Source organism: Balaenoptera acutorostrata, chromosome 10, assembly GCF_949987535.1.
Source record: "Balaenoptera acutorostrata chromosome 10, mBalAcu1.1, whole genome shotgun sequence".
In the NCBI taxonomy this organism is placed as follows: domain Eukaryota; kingdom Metazoa; phylum Chordata; class Mammalia; order Artiodactyla; family Balaenopteridae; genus Balaenoptera; species Balaenoptera acutorostrata.
In genome coordinates, this window is record NC_080073.1 from 75940335 (window position 1) to 75957560 (window position 17226).

The window sequence follows — 17226 nt, forward strand, 5'->3', positions numbered from 1 at the left end:
TGGGCCTGAAACGCACTGAAGACCCCCATCCCTTGCAGTAAGGAGCTCTGACCCTGATTTAGCACATCTACTGGCCAAATTCCCAGTGGACTCTGGGGAAGGACTGGGAGCCCATTTGAGATGCCTTCTGTCCTTCCAACGCTGGGGAACTCCAGGAGGGGTTGTGGCCTGAGCCTCCCTGGGGGGTGGGGCGGCCACTACTGACTTGAAGAATCAACACTGAGGCTCCCAAACCTGGACTTTGTAAGAAATACATACAAATTAAACATTTCTTGGTGCACATGGAGGGACCCTGCCTCATATCAAAAAAGAAGTCAAAAATCCCAATGGCTTGTTTTCTGAGGAAATGTGTGTTTCTACCAAGTACGGAGAGGGTGTGAGGGCACCTTCCAGTGGTGATGGTGTGAGCATGGGAGCGATCATCTGGCTAGAAATGTGTTCTATTGGCTGAGCGCAGTGTGGGCTGGAGGAAAAACCAGAGTTCTCTAGGAAAGGGAGGACAGAAGGAATGCCTAAGTCACAATTATGCTAAAATTCACTTGCTGTTTATTTGAAATTCAAATTTAACTGGGATTTAACTGGTATTTTAATTTGCTAGGTCTGGAAACTTACAGCAGAGGTGGACAAAGGAGATGGATTGGAGGGCTACCTAGGAGATAAAATTGGCAAGACTCTGGAATGACTTGGATGTGGGTGGGAGGAAGGTATGGGGGAAGGAAAAGTGGCAATAGGTGGATGGTGGTGCTGTTGCCAGGGCAACATGTAGTGTCTAGCCCATGTGGTGGCTTCATACACCTAGAGAAAGATGCTTTCTTGGTGGACACAGTCCCGTGGACGCATCGCCTGGTGAGCAGTGTGCAAGCTAGATTTCACTAGCTTGTGAAAAGTGCCCCCACTTTTCCCTTATGCAATGAACCCTTTACACAACCATACACGCCAGTCCTGTGCTATCCCTTGAAATAAGGAATGGTGGAGAAGTGTAGGTTTTCTAGGGGGAGCACTTCTTTTTTTTGGGGGGGGCAGCACTGCGAGGCTTGTGGAATCTTAGTTCCCCAACCAGGGATTGAACCCGGGCCCTGGGCAGTGAAAGTGTGGAGTCCTAACCACTGGACCGCCAGGGAATTCCTGGGGGCTCAATTTTTGGAAGATGAATTTGAGAAACCTGTGACACACCCAAGTGGAACTGTCCAGGATGCAACTGGGCTTATGAGTCTGGGGTCTGGTATATGAGTGTGGAAAAAAAAAGTCTCCTGTGAGAAATGTAAAACCTAAGCCTGTGCCCTGTGGATGCAGGGTTAGTTGTAAATTACCTGATTGGACTATTGATCCTAAACTGAGAAATGAGCTCACAAAGACTCTTGAATCTCTGGGGCCTGAGAATAAGCATAGTCTCTTTGGGAACACTTCCCCACCCCAGGGAAGAAGGGAATCCCCAGAAATGACAAGAAAAACCTGAGAAAAAAATTACAAGCTACAACTGGACTCACCACAAGGGAGTATCAGTAGGTGAAACTCAAGCCAATTTAGATGATTAACCATGGTTAGCATTACGGTATGAATTACCAGCATTTAGGGTGCATGGAATTCCATTTTGTAGTAACTGGACACCCAGATATTAGTTTTTCCCAACACTAGCTGAGGAGTTTCTAAATGGGAGAGGGCCTTACAGGTGGCAATCTGGTGGATGCGGGCAGGGCTGGAGGACCTGTCTTGAAATTGTATTTGCAAAGCAGCGCAATATTTCTACTTAAATTCCGTATCCTTATTTGGGGACATGATGAAGATGATGAGGGTGGCTAGCCCCAGCTCCTCGCCATCCCTTGGTGTTGTCACAGGCTTTTGACCCTAATTTTAGCCCTTTCTTGCACGGTTTCTCTTTATTTATTTGTTTGGCCGTGTCAGGTCTTAGTTGCAGCACAAGGGCTTCTCTCTAGTTGTGGCACACGGGCTTTAGAGTGCGCGGGCTCAGTTGCAGTGCGTGGGCTTAGTTGCCCCATGGCACGTGGGATCTTAGTTCCCCGACTAGGGATCGAACCCGCATTCCCTGCATTGGAAGGCGGATTCTTAACCACTGGACTACCAGGGAAGTCCCCTGCACAGTTTCTTGACGGTAAAAAACTGGACAAGATGGAAACTAGAATTTCGATTAGACATGCAGTCTGCATGTTCAAGGGTGCCTTGGGGGACTTTTGACAGGGCTGCTCTGTCCCAATGGGCAGGTTGTAAAACGCATGCCCCTAAGGGGGTGCAATTTGTATCATAGGCATGGGAGATCTAATTTTCTTGTAGTAAGTGTCTTGTTCTCAAAACATCAGTATTTTGTGACAATTTTCCAGCAGGTGTCAATAAAGTGTCTTGAGGAAGGGGCACTTTTTCTATTTAGTGAAAAGGTGACATGGAGGGGGTGTAAAGGTGGCGCTGAGTGGGAAGGAGAAGCCATCATCATGAGCTCTTGGAATATTAGATCTGAAATGGCTCTTGAGAGAGGACCGGTTCAACTCTGGATGTGTTAGGAATCTGGCTTACAAATAACAGATACCCAATTCCAACTGACTAAAGCCAAAAGGGGAACTAATCATTGGAACTCAAGGACAGGGGGCTTCCCTGGTGGCACAGTGGTTAAGAATCCTCCTGCCAAAGCAGGGGACACAGGTTCGAGCCCTGGTCCAGGAAGAGCCCACATGCCACGGAGCAACTAAGCCCGTGCGCCACAACTACTGAGCCTGCGCTCTAGAGCCCATGCTCCACAACGAGAGAAGCCACCGCAATGAGAAGCCAGCGCACCGCGACGAAGTGTAGCCCCTGCTCCCCGCAACTAGAGAAAGCCCACGTGCAGCAATGAAGACCCAGCGCAGCCAAAAAAAAAAAAAGTAGCCCCCACTCGTCGTAACTAGAGAAAGTCTGCGTGCAGCAACGAAGACCCAATGCAGCCAAAAATAAATAAATAAATTTAAAAAATTAAAAAAACAGTAGATTGTAAAATAATATTAAAAAAAAAAAACAACTCAAGGACAGGGATGCACCAAGGACAGAGGAACATATTGGATCCAGGGACAGTGGTGCGGCCAAGACCTACCTCTGTCTTTCTGTACTATCCTCTCTGCTCCTCTCAATGCACCTGGGACCTGCTTTCTTCCCTTCTTAGTCTACGTTGTACAAAACATGGTGGCAGGCAACTCCTGCGTGTCACATGTTAGAGATTCATTGGCCAGCAGAGAGACTGGCTTCTAGGTTTCAGTGTCAAAATTCCTGGGGAGGAGACTTAATTGGTTCAACTTTGATCAGATCAATCACATGGCCAGTGTGTGTGTGTGTGTGTGTGAGAGAGAGAGAGACACTTGTAACCACTGCAGCTGAGTGCATGTTGGTGGGGTTGGCAGGAAGTAATGGTCACACATCCTACAGAGAAGCATTATCTCTGGACCTCCGTCCAGAGACAGAAAATGGCTTGTCACCAGAACACACACCTCTGTGTGTTCTTCATAATCTAACACTGTCCTCTCAACAAACTAGTGATTTTATTGCTACAATTTCCCATTTCAAGGAAAAACAGTATATATATATATATCTATTACCAGAAAGTTCTGTAGTTCTCTCAGAAGAGGCAAATGGAGAAATGAAGAACTATAAAGAGAAAGGCATTATTTAAATTCTTAGGGTGTTTCCCAGTCCACTAAACATTTTCATGCCTTCCAGGGCTGGCTCCAAAGAGATGTTTTTGAATCGTGAAGGAGACCAAGTGAGTAATGGGGAGGTGGAATGGCAGTTTGGCAATCCCTACCTCACTTGGTTTTAGGTATCTTTCAACTAATTTGTCCCTCAAATTTATGAGGTATGAATTGTTAACTCCACTTTTCAGATGAGGATACTGAGATTCAGCAAGGTTATTACCCAAGCTGATGAGAGAGCCAAGATTTCAACCCAGACCAAGTCTGTCTAATACCAGTACCTATCGATGGTAACTCTCTACTATTAATCCACACAGACTGGATAGCAATGAATGAAAAACTCGGACATGACATTTCTGTGGATTTCTGGGACAACCACTGATCACTTGGGGTTGCGCTTCTTGTAATAACAGTTGCCACTTTTGTGATCACTAATTATGTATCAGATACTATGCTAGGTTTACGATCTCATTTAATCCTTAGGACGACCCTACGAAGTTGGTACTATTATTACCTCCAGGTTAGGAAATTTAGGCTTAAATAAGCTGTTGCCTTTTCCTGAGTATTCTGTGAATAAATTCCTATCAGTTAAATGCCTAATAAAGTGCTAAATTAATAAATTAACAAAGTTCTTTTTAGACCAGCTGGGCTTAAACTCTACACGCGTCACGTTCCTATTCTCTGCCACTAGGTGACGTCACAACCAACCGCAGCACTACATTCTCTGCCAAGAGCCACCGCCGATATCTCGCGAGAGCCATGGCTTCTTCCAATCTATTTTGGGCATGCGTGCGGCGTAGGGCGCTTTGGCTTAGAGTGGTTTGATGATTTTCTGTCAGTCTTCCTCGAGTAGAGCTTTAACAACAAAGCACTTATTTCCTTTCAGTCACTCGAGTTCTCGCGAGACTTGCTACTCATGCTTCTCCCCACCCCCCCCAACCCCGCCTTGCGCCTGCGCAGAGCTCTTCAAAGCAGAAGGTTGCGCTTGGAGGAAGTGACGGCTTTGGGTGCCGTGGCCGTAGCGCCGTTACTACTTCTCAGAAGCTTCACTCGGCCGCTTGCCGAGACACCCCGCCGCCAAGATGCCTCGAATTATGATAAAGGGGGGCGTGTGGAGGAATACTGAGGTAAGTCCCCTTTTCCCGCCGTCCGCTGCCCTCCGCCCCTCCGGCTGCTGGTGCGCAGGCGCCCGGAGGTCGGGGAGGCGGGGAGGTTGCCTGCGGGGGTCTGCGTGGGGGGCGGTGCGGGGCCGACCCTCGGGGCCTTTACCTTGTGCCCGGTCCCATGTTATCTGAGCACCTCAAGGACGGGGACTGTGATTTAACCACTTGATTACCTGCCGGGCACTCGTTAGGCCCTCAGTGAACATTTGTTGAATTGAGGACGCGCCCTCTGCCCTGGTGGAACTCACAATGTGGAGGGAGAGCTAGGATAACCGCTAGAGTTGGTCTTTGGGGCACCCCCGTTCCTCAGCCCAGGCATCGTGCCTCTCTCTGATATTCAAAAATGAAGAAGTGCTGTGGCGACAATTTTGTTTTTTTCTTGACTTCCTTGCAGACGGGAAGCAGTTTGAGTACCAGGTTCGAAGTGCCCGTTTATGCCCGCATCCCTGCGGTCATCTGTTATCAAGGCATAACTTGTCTGCCCTCCCGTCAGATCCCAAGGCCTGTGTCTTCCTGTCATTCCGCTTCAGCTTGGATAGAAGCCAGATAGGCCTACAGTAGTCTCTTTGCTTCCAGATATGTAGTGGATCATGCCATTGGTGAGCCAGAGAACAGTAGAGAATGAGTAAAATAGAAACGAGGTTTTAGTGGAGTTGGTGTTAATAGTGCACTGAATTTGTCAGTTTCCCGAGAACACCATATTTTTTCATGATCTGTGTCTTTTTACATCTTATGCCTTCTTGAAATATCCTCCTACTGCTTGGCATCTTTCTGACCTTCCTTCAAAAACCAGTCCAGAGGGCTTCCCTGGTGGCGCAGTGGTTGAGAATCTGCCTGCCAATGCAGGGGACACGGGTTCGAGCCCTGGTCTGGGAAGATCCCACATGCCGCGGAGCAACTACGCCCGTGAGCCACAACTACTGAGCCTGCGTGTCTGGAGCCTGTGCCTCCGCAACAAAAGAGGCCGCGACAGTGAGAGGCCCGTGCACCGCGATGAAGAGTGGCCTCCGCTCTCCGCAGCTGGAGAAAGCCCTCGCACAGAAACGAAGACCCAACGCAGCCAAAAATAAATAAATAAATTAAAAAAAAACAAAAAACAAAAAAAACCAGTCCAGAAACTCCTCTGGAATTTTTGCCTATTCATCCTGTAAAAAGTAGTTGCACTCCCAGTGGTCCCATGACAACTCTTTCATCCACTTGTTATAGTTTGCTTTGTCTTCTTGCAAGCATCACATCCTTCTGTGTGATGCTGGGAGGGTTTCTTAACCTCTCAGAGCCTCAGTTTTCTAATGGGGATGATAATAATACCTACCTGTCTTGGGGACTAAATGAGTCACTACATTTGGAACATTTAGAACAGGGTCTGTCACATAGTAATCTTTTAGTAAGTGCTAGTTGCTGTTTCTTTTCCACAGTAGACAGCACTGCAAGAGGGCAGGACCAGATCTTGGTATCTTTAGAACCTAGGACAGTACCAAACAAAATTTGCTTGGGAAATTTTGCTGAATGGATCTAGTAGGGTAGATAACTGTTGTATATACTTCCTTGAAGATGTGATTAAGTATAGCAGTACTGGAACAAAGTTACACATAAAGTCAGTGAGAACCTTGCCTCAGCTTGCACAGAGGGAACCAACCTGTTTAAGTTGGAGAAGAGACGACTTCTGTGGGAGAGACAGGTGTACAAAAATCAAGTAACAGCAGGATTCCTATGATGTGGCCCAAGCCCTGCAGTCTTTGAGTCTCTGATGATAGGGGTGTGGAGTGGTGTGGAGTGGCTTATGTATGAGGCATGTAGCTCAAGTTCAATGTGGAAAAAAGCCTAAAGGTAAAATGCGCCAAGTGCATTCTTCTAATATCCCTGGTGTCTGTGATTTAGCTTGCCGGGCTCTCCTGGGATTGGTGAATTCCATATTGGAATGGGTGCCCTGGTGAAATAGTATCTAGAGACTGGGGGAGTCTGGAGACAGAGTTGACTGGTGAGTTAGGGGGAAATACTTAATTCTTAGGTTAGACCTGAGATGTGGATTCTTGGGTCAGAGTTGGGGTTATGGGACTGAAGAGAAAATGCTATTCGTAAGCTGGAGGCAGGAAGCCTGGGTTAGAGATTGGATTCACCTGAGTCTTGACTTGCTTCATGAGGGCTGGATATGTGCTCTTTGATTCTCTTTCCCTAAGTACACAAGACCTGGTACAAGGTTGGTATTCAGGGAATGTTTTTTGAATGAATGAATGAATGAGCCATATTTTTTTGAAGAGAATAACAGCCACACACTGTACCCACTCCCAGTTATTGGACGGGATAGGGAAGGGGTTGTGTGTAAGGGAGGGTAGGATGTCCTTCTAAGGGAGTTCTTTTTTTTAAATTAATTAATTTTATTTATTTATTTTGGCAGCATTGGGTCTTAGTTGCTGCGCGCAGGCTTTCTCTAGCTGCGGCGAGCGGGGGCTACTCTTCGTTGCATTGCACGGGCTTCTTATTGTGGTGGCTTCTCTTGTTGCAGAGCACGGGCTCTAGGCGCACGGGCTTCAGTAGTTGCGGCACACGGGCTCAGTAGTTGTGGCTCGCAGGCTCAGTAGTTGTGGTGCACGGGCGTAGTTGCTCCGCGGCATGTGGGATCTTCCCAGACCAGGGCTCGAACCCATGTCCCCTGCATTGGCAGGCGGATTCCTAACCACTGCGCCACTGGGGAAGTCCCTCTAAGGCAGTTCTTAATTTCTTGCATTTCACTGATTCTGGCTTGCTGTTTTTTTTATTATTGTAATGAAGTTTTGTACTTTCTTTTTAAATCTAGGATATATGTGTGTGTTGATATCTCTCTTTCTCCATAGCACAACTCTGTTAGAGTTAATTTTAATTTTGTCTTTTCTCACTTGGAGTTTTGTGATTGAATACACTGTTTTTCTTCAACAATTTTTAGGATGAAATTCTGAAGGCAGCGGTAATGAAATATGGGAAAAACCAGTGGTCTAGGATTGCCTCACTGCTGCATAGAAAATCAGCAAAGCAGTGCAAAGCCAGATGGTATGTACCAGTTAATGAGTGGAAAACACAAAACGACCTTAATTATGATGAGGAAATGTCATTTCTTTGAACCTTACCAAAGAAAGCAGGCATTGTGATATAACAGAAGGTATGGAGTGGGAGATGGGAACTTAGATTTAAGAATTAGCCATCATTTGCTTCCTGTGTGATCTTAGGCAAGCCATTTTCTAGCCCCTCTTTCCTGCCACTATTTTCTCCCAACTGGGGATAATACTTGGTCTTAGCTGATGGAGATGTAAGGCTCAAATGAGTTAATGTTGTTTGAGAGTGCTTTGTGAAGCATGAAATAAAACTACTTTTAGGTACAGATGGACCCTAGCTTATAAATGGATTGTATTCCAAAAGTTTATAAGTGGATTGTTTTAGAACTTACTTTCCCAAAGAAATAAATGATAAATAATGGTTAATTTTCTAGGCTGGCTTACAGTAGTTGAGTTGCCTCATGAATGGTTGAAACATTGTATATTTGCTTCCCCAGAATATAACATAACCCAACATTACATCTGTGGTGTCCCCTTCGAAGTCACAGGGGTAGTGGACATATTAAGTTTTTTACATGTATTTTTGGCATGAGTGATCTGGCCCCAGCCCTGACCCATGTGGTACTAGGATCATATTTTGGATTGTATAAGAGTGACCTAATTTCCTGGGCACCTGGGTAGGGGAAAGGATCAGAATGTAGAGATTGGCCCACAAAGAGGAAGATGGTCCTCAGCCTGCATAAGTGGTTCTGATTTCTGCTTCTGTTAGTGGAGCTAAGCTCCTACCGCTGTGTTTGGTAAGGCTTATATATTGTTTGCAGGCCTCTCATCCAGCTAAGTAGACTGGATGGAAAAGGTGGGTCAGGTGGAGCATGAGAAAAGACAGAGCTGACATAGTAGTTTTACTTAAATTAAAAAACTCACCAAACAAATACAATTTTGAAAAGCATTTAGTGAGTGTAAGTCAGATCCTTAAAGAAGTAAGCCAAGGTGTTATAAGAATCAAACCAAAGCACCAGAAAGTACTATGAAAACTAGAAACACTATGAAAATATGAGGTGGTTTTTGTCTTATTTATAAATGCAAAATGTCTAATAAAGTGTAAGATGAGTGAAAACAATTGGTAGTTGAGAAGGAAGGCATATGATCATATTTCAGTCATGTTACCTTTCTTAAACATTACTAACCTTGCATAATTAAAATACAGTAGAATTTAGTGAGATAGGGTATTTGGAATGGGGTAAGTTTAACCAAATAGGGAATATTCTGTTGTAAAAAAAAAAACAGCTTTTGTGATTGAAGGATGAGAGTTAGCTTGCATTTTTCAGATACTAGAAGCCAGTATGTCTATTACATAAGGAGGATATTCATGCTGGGTGACTGATTAAGGTATAAAATGATGTCTTTTAAATAGGTATGAGTGGCTGGATCCCAGCATTAAGAAAACAGAATGGTCCAGAGAAGAAGAAGAAAAACTCTTGCACTTGGCCAAGTTGATGCCAACTCAGTGGAGGACCATTGCTCCAATCATTGGAAGAACAGCTGCCCAGTGTTTGGAACACTATGAATTTCTTCTGTAAGTGAATCTCCAAAAGCAGTATTAAAATGTGTGTATATCTTCTGAATGAGGCTGAGTACACTTTTAGCATTTTCTGTTCTTAAACATTAGTTACAGATCTGAATAAAGCCAGAGGAGCTAAAGCTATTGGATTGTACATTCCAAGTCTCGTGTGGTTGATCAAGATTATGTCTCCTGTTATATACTTTTTAAAGGAATAATTAAAAAATATTATACAGGGACTTCCCTGGTGGTCCAGTGGTTAAAACTCCACGCTCCCAGTGTAGGGGGCCTGGGTTTGATCCCTGGTCAGGGAACTAGATCCTGCATGTTGCAATTGAGAGCCCACATGCTGCAACTGAAAGATCCCGCATGCTGCAATGAAGATTCTGCGTGCCCCAACTAAGACCCAGCGCAGTCAAATAAATAAGTAAATATTTAAAAAAAAATTATACAAACCATACATGTTCATCATAGAAAATCTGGGAAAAAAATAGTGAAAAAGCAAATAAAAATCACCCGTAGTCATACTGCTGAGAGTTAACCATTGGAACATCTTGGTTCCTCACTAAAAGCTTTTTTGTGTGGCTCTGCTGCATTTGTGATTTAGGGAGCTGCTTGGATCCTGTTTCATGGTGAATGGAAACACTGAAATTAGAGAGAAATTTAAAACCATCTCTTTCAGGTGAAGCAATAGTAGAAATGCTTTATTTCTGTTAATGCCCGTCCGTTGGGTTTTTCAAAGAAAAGGGTGCCAGCACTAGGGAACCTGGTATTTCTAAGACTAAACGGGCGGTAGTGTGACTGATTACTCTGGGCTCATTCCTAGGGATAAAGCTGCCCAGAGAGACAATGAAGAGGAAACAACAGATGATCCACGAAAACTTAAACCTGGAGAAATAGATCCAAATCCAGAAACAAAACCAGCACGGCCTGATCCGATTGATATGGATGAGGGTAAGTGTATTTTTGTGAGGAATTTATTTCTTTGGTAACCATAGACTTCTCAGGCCTTCTTTTAACTCTCTTAGTTCTTATCTAAACTCCTCTGACTTTTTCGAATTGCGGTTCTGTCTGTAGTTGTTACTCTAAGTATCTTTCCAGGTGTGTTCAACCTTCTATCGTAGAGTAATTGCTCTTTTTGGATAATGTCCCTTTATCTTTTGATGTTTCAGTTCATTTAGTAAGTTAAGCAGTGTGATATTACTGGACATTTCCTGGTGGCTAGAGCTAAGCTCTTTAGGATTCTGTGTTCTCATTCCTATTCCGAGGAGAGAGGCAACAAGTCAGGATTTGGGCATCCAGTGCTCCTATTAACTACTTTTTTGACTTCAGACAGGACGTTTGATCTTCTTGAAAGGGCAACACTACAATACCATGAGGGAGACTTACGATGCCTTTTTGAGACATTGAATCAGGAATCAGAGGAACTAGATTTTAATCTAGTTTAGTGCCATGTCTGCCACTTATTAGCTATTTGACTTTACATGAGTCATATAATCTCTCTGAACTTTGGTTCTCTTTCCTGTCAGATGGAGAGTAATAATATCTATCTTACTTCACAGGGTTGTTGTGAAGCATTCAGTGAATATTTGTTGAGTTTTTAATTTAAAAGTTTGAAGGTAGTTGTTCCCAAAGGCAGACTGTGGCTAGGCTGGCTGCATCACTGTCACATGGCAAACTTTAAAAAATAAAGGTACCAGGGCTTCCCCAGGAGGTCTGCGTCAGTAAATTGGCGGGGGGAATGGAGGGTAATCCTGGAATCTGAGGGTTTTTTTGTTTTTTGGTTTTTAAAGTTCCCTTGTGATTTCATTGGACACCCTTGTGTAGGAATTGCTGTAAGGTATCAGTAATGAAATTTGTTTTACTCTGGGGAGCTATGGAAAATGTACTGGAGGAGAGAAATAGTTCTGAGGAAAAAAATGAAGGAAAAATGATAATGAAGATTGTCAGTCCCCTTATAATTAAACAGTAGTTTTTACAATATTTCACAATTTGTGCTGTGCCAGATAGTTGATGATAATGAAGGATATGATAATTATAGCCACTGTTTAATGAGTATTTGCTAGATGCTTTACCTATTTCTTTTTCCTTAGTTCTTCTCAACATCCCTGTGAAGTAGGAATTGTTATTCCCATTTTATAAACGGTGAAACGTTACTATCCAGAGTCTCATAACTATCCAGTGGTGGGCATGATTTTTAACTTAGGTTTCTCTGACTTCAAAACCCAAGCTATTTCCTTTATGCTGCACCATATAATGATTATATTGATGGGTTTTCTCATCTTAAGCACTAGGGTATGTCTCTCACCTTGCTTCTGTTGGAGAAGTTAGTTTTTGTTCTCTTTATTTTTGCAGATGAATTGGAGATGCTTTCTGAAGCTAGAGCCCGCCTGGCTAATACTCAGGGAAAGAAAGCCAAGAGGAAAGCGAGGGAGAAACAGTTGGAAGAAGCAAGGTATGGTTGTTTTCCATCTATAGTTGAACAAATTAGTCTGTGCATCCTTAGGCCCAATAAAACTGTGTGATTTATCAACCGTGTTGGGTGAATGATAACTAGAGTTGTCTAATTCCAATTTTGCTAATAGTCCTTGGTTTATTACTTTGGAAAAGTCTTATATATATTTTCCTAACCATTTCAAGAGTAGTTATAGGAAAAATACATATTTAAAAAAAGTTTTGTAAGACATGGCAGAAGTAATGCCCGGGTATAGACATACATGTATGTCTTGGTGTGTTGGATTTGTTCTGTTAGCATGGGGGAGCTTCATTTGTTGTAGCCATCTTGGCGTCAGATGGCTGGAGGACACACGGGGCTCTGGGACTGTGGTGTGACTGCCAATAGTTACTCTCCTTGATTAGTGTTGGGCAGGCACCGGCTGTGAAATAGGAGACTCAGCTGAACATGGAGGGAGTTAATGAGCCTTGAACCACATTTTAGGCTGTCATAGAAATTTGTATTTAAAAAGTGAGTGGAATTAAGTATTGCCCTCTACTCATGGTTTTCTCCACTTTCCCCTCCCTTTTGGTTAGATCCATGGTTGACATCATTTCTAATGGCCTAGAAACCCAGATGAAGTGGATAAAGGGAAAACTTGAACTTTATAAGAGCTTATTAGCTTTTGGAATTCAGGCATTGGAATAGCCTCCCCAGCCTCCACAACTACCTTTTATGGTCCCTAAGCTGGGAAGTATTGATACTTCCTGACCTAATAACTAGCATTGTGTTGATGGTTTCCCCAATAATGGCTGTGAAGTGCCAGATCCTGGGATGGAGGATTCTTCTATGCCAGAGGATGCTTTTTGGCATAGCTGGCCAACCACTAGCCCAGAATAGTTACTTATGATGGGAGTATGACTGGCCTGGGACAGTAAACAGAAGCTAAGAGGAGGTTCTAAATTTTCTGCTGAGTCTTAGTCATCTTTCTGTTCCGTATACTATTTAGGGTTAAGTAATGTGAGTAAGGTAAAAAAATTCACTTTTCCATTTTTGTCCATGGTTGTTTGGGGACCAAATTGTTTGAGCCTTTTAACCATGTGGATTGGCCCAGGGATATGACAGGTGTATATATGAAAATCTCCAAGTATGGTTGGTATTGCTTGCTTTAACAAATACATTTTTCCAGATTTAAATTTACCCTACACTTTCTTGTAGATGTTCTTGTAGAACGTCTTTATAACTTGTGCATATATCTTTTTTTTTAACAACTATTTTTTAAAAAAATAATTAATTAATTAATTTATGGCTGCGCTGGGTCTTCATTTCTGTGTGAGGACTTTCTCTAGTTGTGGCAAGTGGGGGCCACTCGTCATCGCGGCCTCTCCTGTTGCGGAGCACAGGCTCCAGACGCGTAGGCTCAGCAACTGTGGCTCACGGGCCCAGTTGCTCTGCGGCATGTGGGATCCTCCCAGACCAGGGCTTGAACCCGTGTCCCCTGCATTGGCAGGCAGATTCTCAACCACTGCGCCACCAGGGAAGCCCTTGTGCATATATCTTATAATTAACTATAGATTGGTGTGTATGCAGAATGTACTGCAGGACTATGTACTTTAAATGTTAAATTACAGATCTGTTTTATAACTTAAAGCTTTTTATTGATTATAAATGTAATAACACTTTTCCTACAAAATACTAGTATTGTACTATTTTCTTTTTGGGGCATGGTCGATACAATGCTATATAGCTTGGTTATATTCACTTAGCATTATATTGTAAAGGTTTTCTAATGTTGTTTGAAGTCTTTATTTAAAGAATAAAATTACTTATGAAATGTGTCCCTTCAAACCTTTCTCTTCTCAATATAGACATACATTTATGTGTACTAGACATACAGTAACATTTGTGTAAAATTAGATCATACTGTATAGACTGTTTCGATGAGAAGTTAGCTCTTAATCTTACTGGGGTTCCCTTGTAAGTGATGAATCGTTTTTCTCTCTCTGTTTTCAAGATTTTCTCCTTGTCTTTGGCTTTCAGCATTTTTAATGTAATGTTTCTGTTTGTGCATTTCTTAATGTTTATCTTACTTGCAGTTTGTTGAGCTTCCTGGATGTGTAGGTTAATGGTTTTCAATAAATTTGGGAAATTTTCAGCCAATGTTTTATTCTCCTTTTTCTAATGTTTTATTCTCCTTTTTCTCTTTCCTTTTGATATTCCTACTGTGCATATGTCGGTGCACTTAATGGTGTTCCACCTTTCTGTGAGGCTCTGTTCGTATTTCTTCATTCTTTTTTTTACCCCCTTTTCTTTGGATTGCATAATCTTTATCCATCTGTCTTCATCTTGGCTAATTCTTTACTTCGAATCTGTTCTAGTGAAGTTTTCATTTCAGTTTTACACTTTTCAATTCCAGAATTTCCATTTGGTTCTTTTTAATCATTTCTTTTTGTTAATTTTCTCTATTTGATGAACATTTTCATCCTACCTTCCTTCTTTAATCGTGCTTACCTTTTGTTCTTTGAACATATTTGTAATGTCTCCTTTGAAGTCTGTCAAAGCTGACATCTGAGTGCTCTCACAGGCAGTTTCTGTTGCCTGCTTATTTTCTGGTGTGGGTCATGCTTTCCTGTTTCTTTGCATGTCTCACCTTTTTTTGTTAAGAACTGGACACTTTGGATGATATACTGTAGCAGTTCTGGGTACTGTGTTGCCCCCATCCACTCCTTGTTCCTGTTGCTTGCTTACTCCTTTAGAGTAAGCTGACTAGCTGGATTGTTTTAGTGAAGTCTGTTCTCCCCATCCCCCACCCAGAAATGTGAAGCTTCTGATGTTGCTCCTCATGGGGACACAGTCTCGGGTGTGCCCACAGTCGCCTTGGGATGAGGTGGTTTTGAGGGGACTTCCTTTGACATCTTGTTCCCTGGCTACACCCAGCTGTTAAACTCTACTAATTGCCAGCTTATTGCTGTATTGTTTTCAAGGATGGCTTGAGGCATTAATTGCTCCACAAAGTGTTCCAATCAAACTTCGGCTCCTTTGAAGGGAGTTTCTGAGGTCAGTGTTTGGTAGTTGTTCTCATCCCAGGAGGGCTTCTCCCACTTTTTGAAAGAGATTGATTCTCTTTGGCAAACGAGTGGGCCTGCAGTTTAGCTGCACCTCCAAAGAATCTGTCAGTTTCTTCGCAGTTGCCTTTCACCAGGACTTCCACTGTTTTTGAGAGTGCCCTGAGGCCTGAACGTCTCCATTTCCTGTTGCAAATGAAGTCAGTTTCTTTGGGGAGAGTTTGGAATTCTCTGTTCTATCCAGGGGTGCTGATGTACTTGTCTTTGAGTGGCACCCCCACTTTAGGAGCTGCGTGTTCAGTGTCGGGGGTGGGGGTAGGCAGCAGCCCCAGGTCCCCTAACCCTGACCCTGACCCTCATCCCACAGGCCCAGGCAAGGATCGTTGGGCTCCAGTATTCTCAGTAGCACTGTGCCCAACGTAGAGCCCCTGGGCAGAAGAAGGAAGCCCCTCCTTCTCAGTCACTCTTGTCTGAACTTAGCCTCTGCAGTGGCTTCCAGGAGGCAGGATGAGAAATGCTGCTGTCCTGCCCCTCCTGGAATGAAAGCCAGGGAGCTGGAGGGGAGAGAGAACTCTGTGTTCTTGGCTGCACCAAGTGTGGAGTGGAGTTTCTGTCTCCCTGAGCTGGGACGGGGGAAGAGAAGAGGGAGTGGGTCTTGATTTGAATACTACAGGCTCTCACTTTTCTTATCGAATTTTTGTAGATTTTCTTGAATAAACGTTTATTCATTTGCTGTATCTCCTTTAGGATCCTTCCAGAGACTTAACTTTTTTTTTTTTTAATAATTTTTGTCAGTTTTGCTGGGGAGTGGGTTTGTGAAATTGCTCCTGTATACTGTTTTATAATTTGATTTTTCTCCTCTTTAATATTCTGAATAACTTTTCTAATCATTGAATCATTAACATAGCATCTTGGGAAAGTACAAAGGAAAAAGTAAAAAATGAAATTCCAACCTCCTATGATTATCACTGTTACTGTTTGGGTGAACATCCTTCACATCTCCCCATGCACGTATTCACTGATAGATATGCATATAATTTTACATGTTGCTCCATAACATGTAAACTTTGTAACATTGTTTTAAACAGCAGTGTGTCTTGAGCATCTTTCCATGTCAGAGTAGATTTACAGATTTCTTTCTATCTATTTATCTATCTATCTATAGATTTCTTTCTATTTATCTATCTCTCTATCTATTTATTTATTATTTTTGGCTGCATTGGGTCTTTGTTGCTGCACATGGGCTTTCTCTAGTTGCGGTGAGCGGGGGGCTACTCTTCGTTGCAGTGCACGGGCTTCTCATTGCAGTGGCTTCTCTTGCTGCAGAGCACGGGCTTCAGTAGTTGTGGCACATGGGCTCAGTAGTTGTGGCTCGCGGACTCTAGAGCGCAGGCTCAGTAGTTGTGGTATACGGGCTTAGTTGCTCCGCGGCATGTGGAATCTTCCTGGCTCATGGCTCGAACCCGTGTCCCCTGCATTGGCAGGCGGATTCTTAACCACTGTGCCACCAGGTAAGGCCCTACAGATTTCTTAAAGGTTATTTAGATGGCCGTATGATAGCCTATCTTATAGCTATGTTATAAATTATTTTAACTAATTTCTTATTGTTGGATGTTTAGGTTGTGTCTATTTATCTGCTTTTCTGAACAGTGCTTGGTAACCAGTCTTGTAGCTAAGGCCTTGTACATGTCCCTATTTATTTCCTTAGGCTAAAGGCTGAAGAGTGAAATTGCTGGGTTAAAAATGTAAAAAAGTTAGGGGTATTAATGTGTATTTCCAAATTCTCTTTGGGGAAAGCTATACCACTGTACTTTCTCATTACCATTGTGAGAGACTGTCCACTTTTTGCACCCTTGCCATTAAAACAAAGCAAAAATTGAATGTTGTTGATTAGATATGTAAAAATGGTACTTGATTTAATTTGTGATTTTCTAATTATTAAAGTACACTCTGTCATTTTAGCTATTTGCATTTTTTTCCTTAGTGAACTGTTTATTTCCTTTTGTTCTTCCTTTCCCTTGGGTACATTTTTTAAAAACTTGCTTAGATTCTTTATATCTAACCATTCTTAATACTAAGTGCAAAATTTTTTCCTATTATTTGCCTTTTAATATTGTTTTATGATTTTTAAAAAATGGTGCTACAGGGATATAAATTTTAAAATTCAAAGCTGTTGATAGTTTTTTTCACCCTTTATTTAATTTATATTAAGTGAGTATATTCCCATCCAGAGATTAGATACCTATTTACTTATAGTTCCTTCTGGCTTTTCTCTTTGCTCTAGTGTATGTGTGTACCTTTAAATCAAA

At 42.7% G+C, this 17226-nt stretch overlaps 1 protein-coding gene across 1 annotated transcript in view; it reads left to right on the forward strand.

Annotated features, from left to right (window-relative positions):
* Window positions 1–4629: 4629 nt before the first annotated feature.
* Window positions 4630–17226, forward strand: part of CDC5L (cell division cycle 5 like) — a 41646-nt gene continuing 29049 nt past the window's right edge. The window contains exons 1-5 of the mRNA XM_007193815.2: window positions 4630–4795; window positions 7752–7855; window positions 9272–9433; window positions 10245–10372; window positions 11774–11873. Coding sequence (XP_007193877.1) covers window positions 4751–4795; window positions 7752–7855; window positions 9272–9433; window positions 10245–10372; window positions 11774–11873 — 539 coding nt within the window. The 5' untranslated portion in view covers window positions 4630–4750. The remainder of the gene's footprint in view (window positions 4796–7751; window positions 7856–9271; window positions 9434–10244; window positions 10373–11773; window positions 11874–17226) is intronic.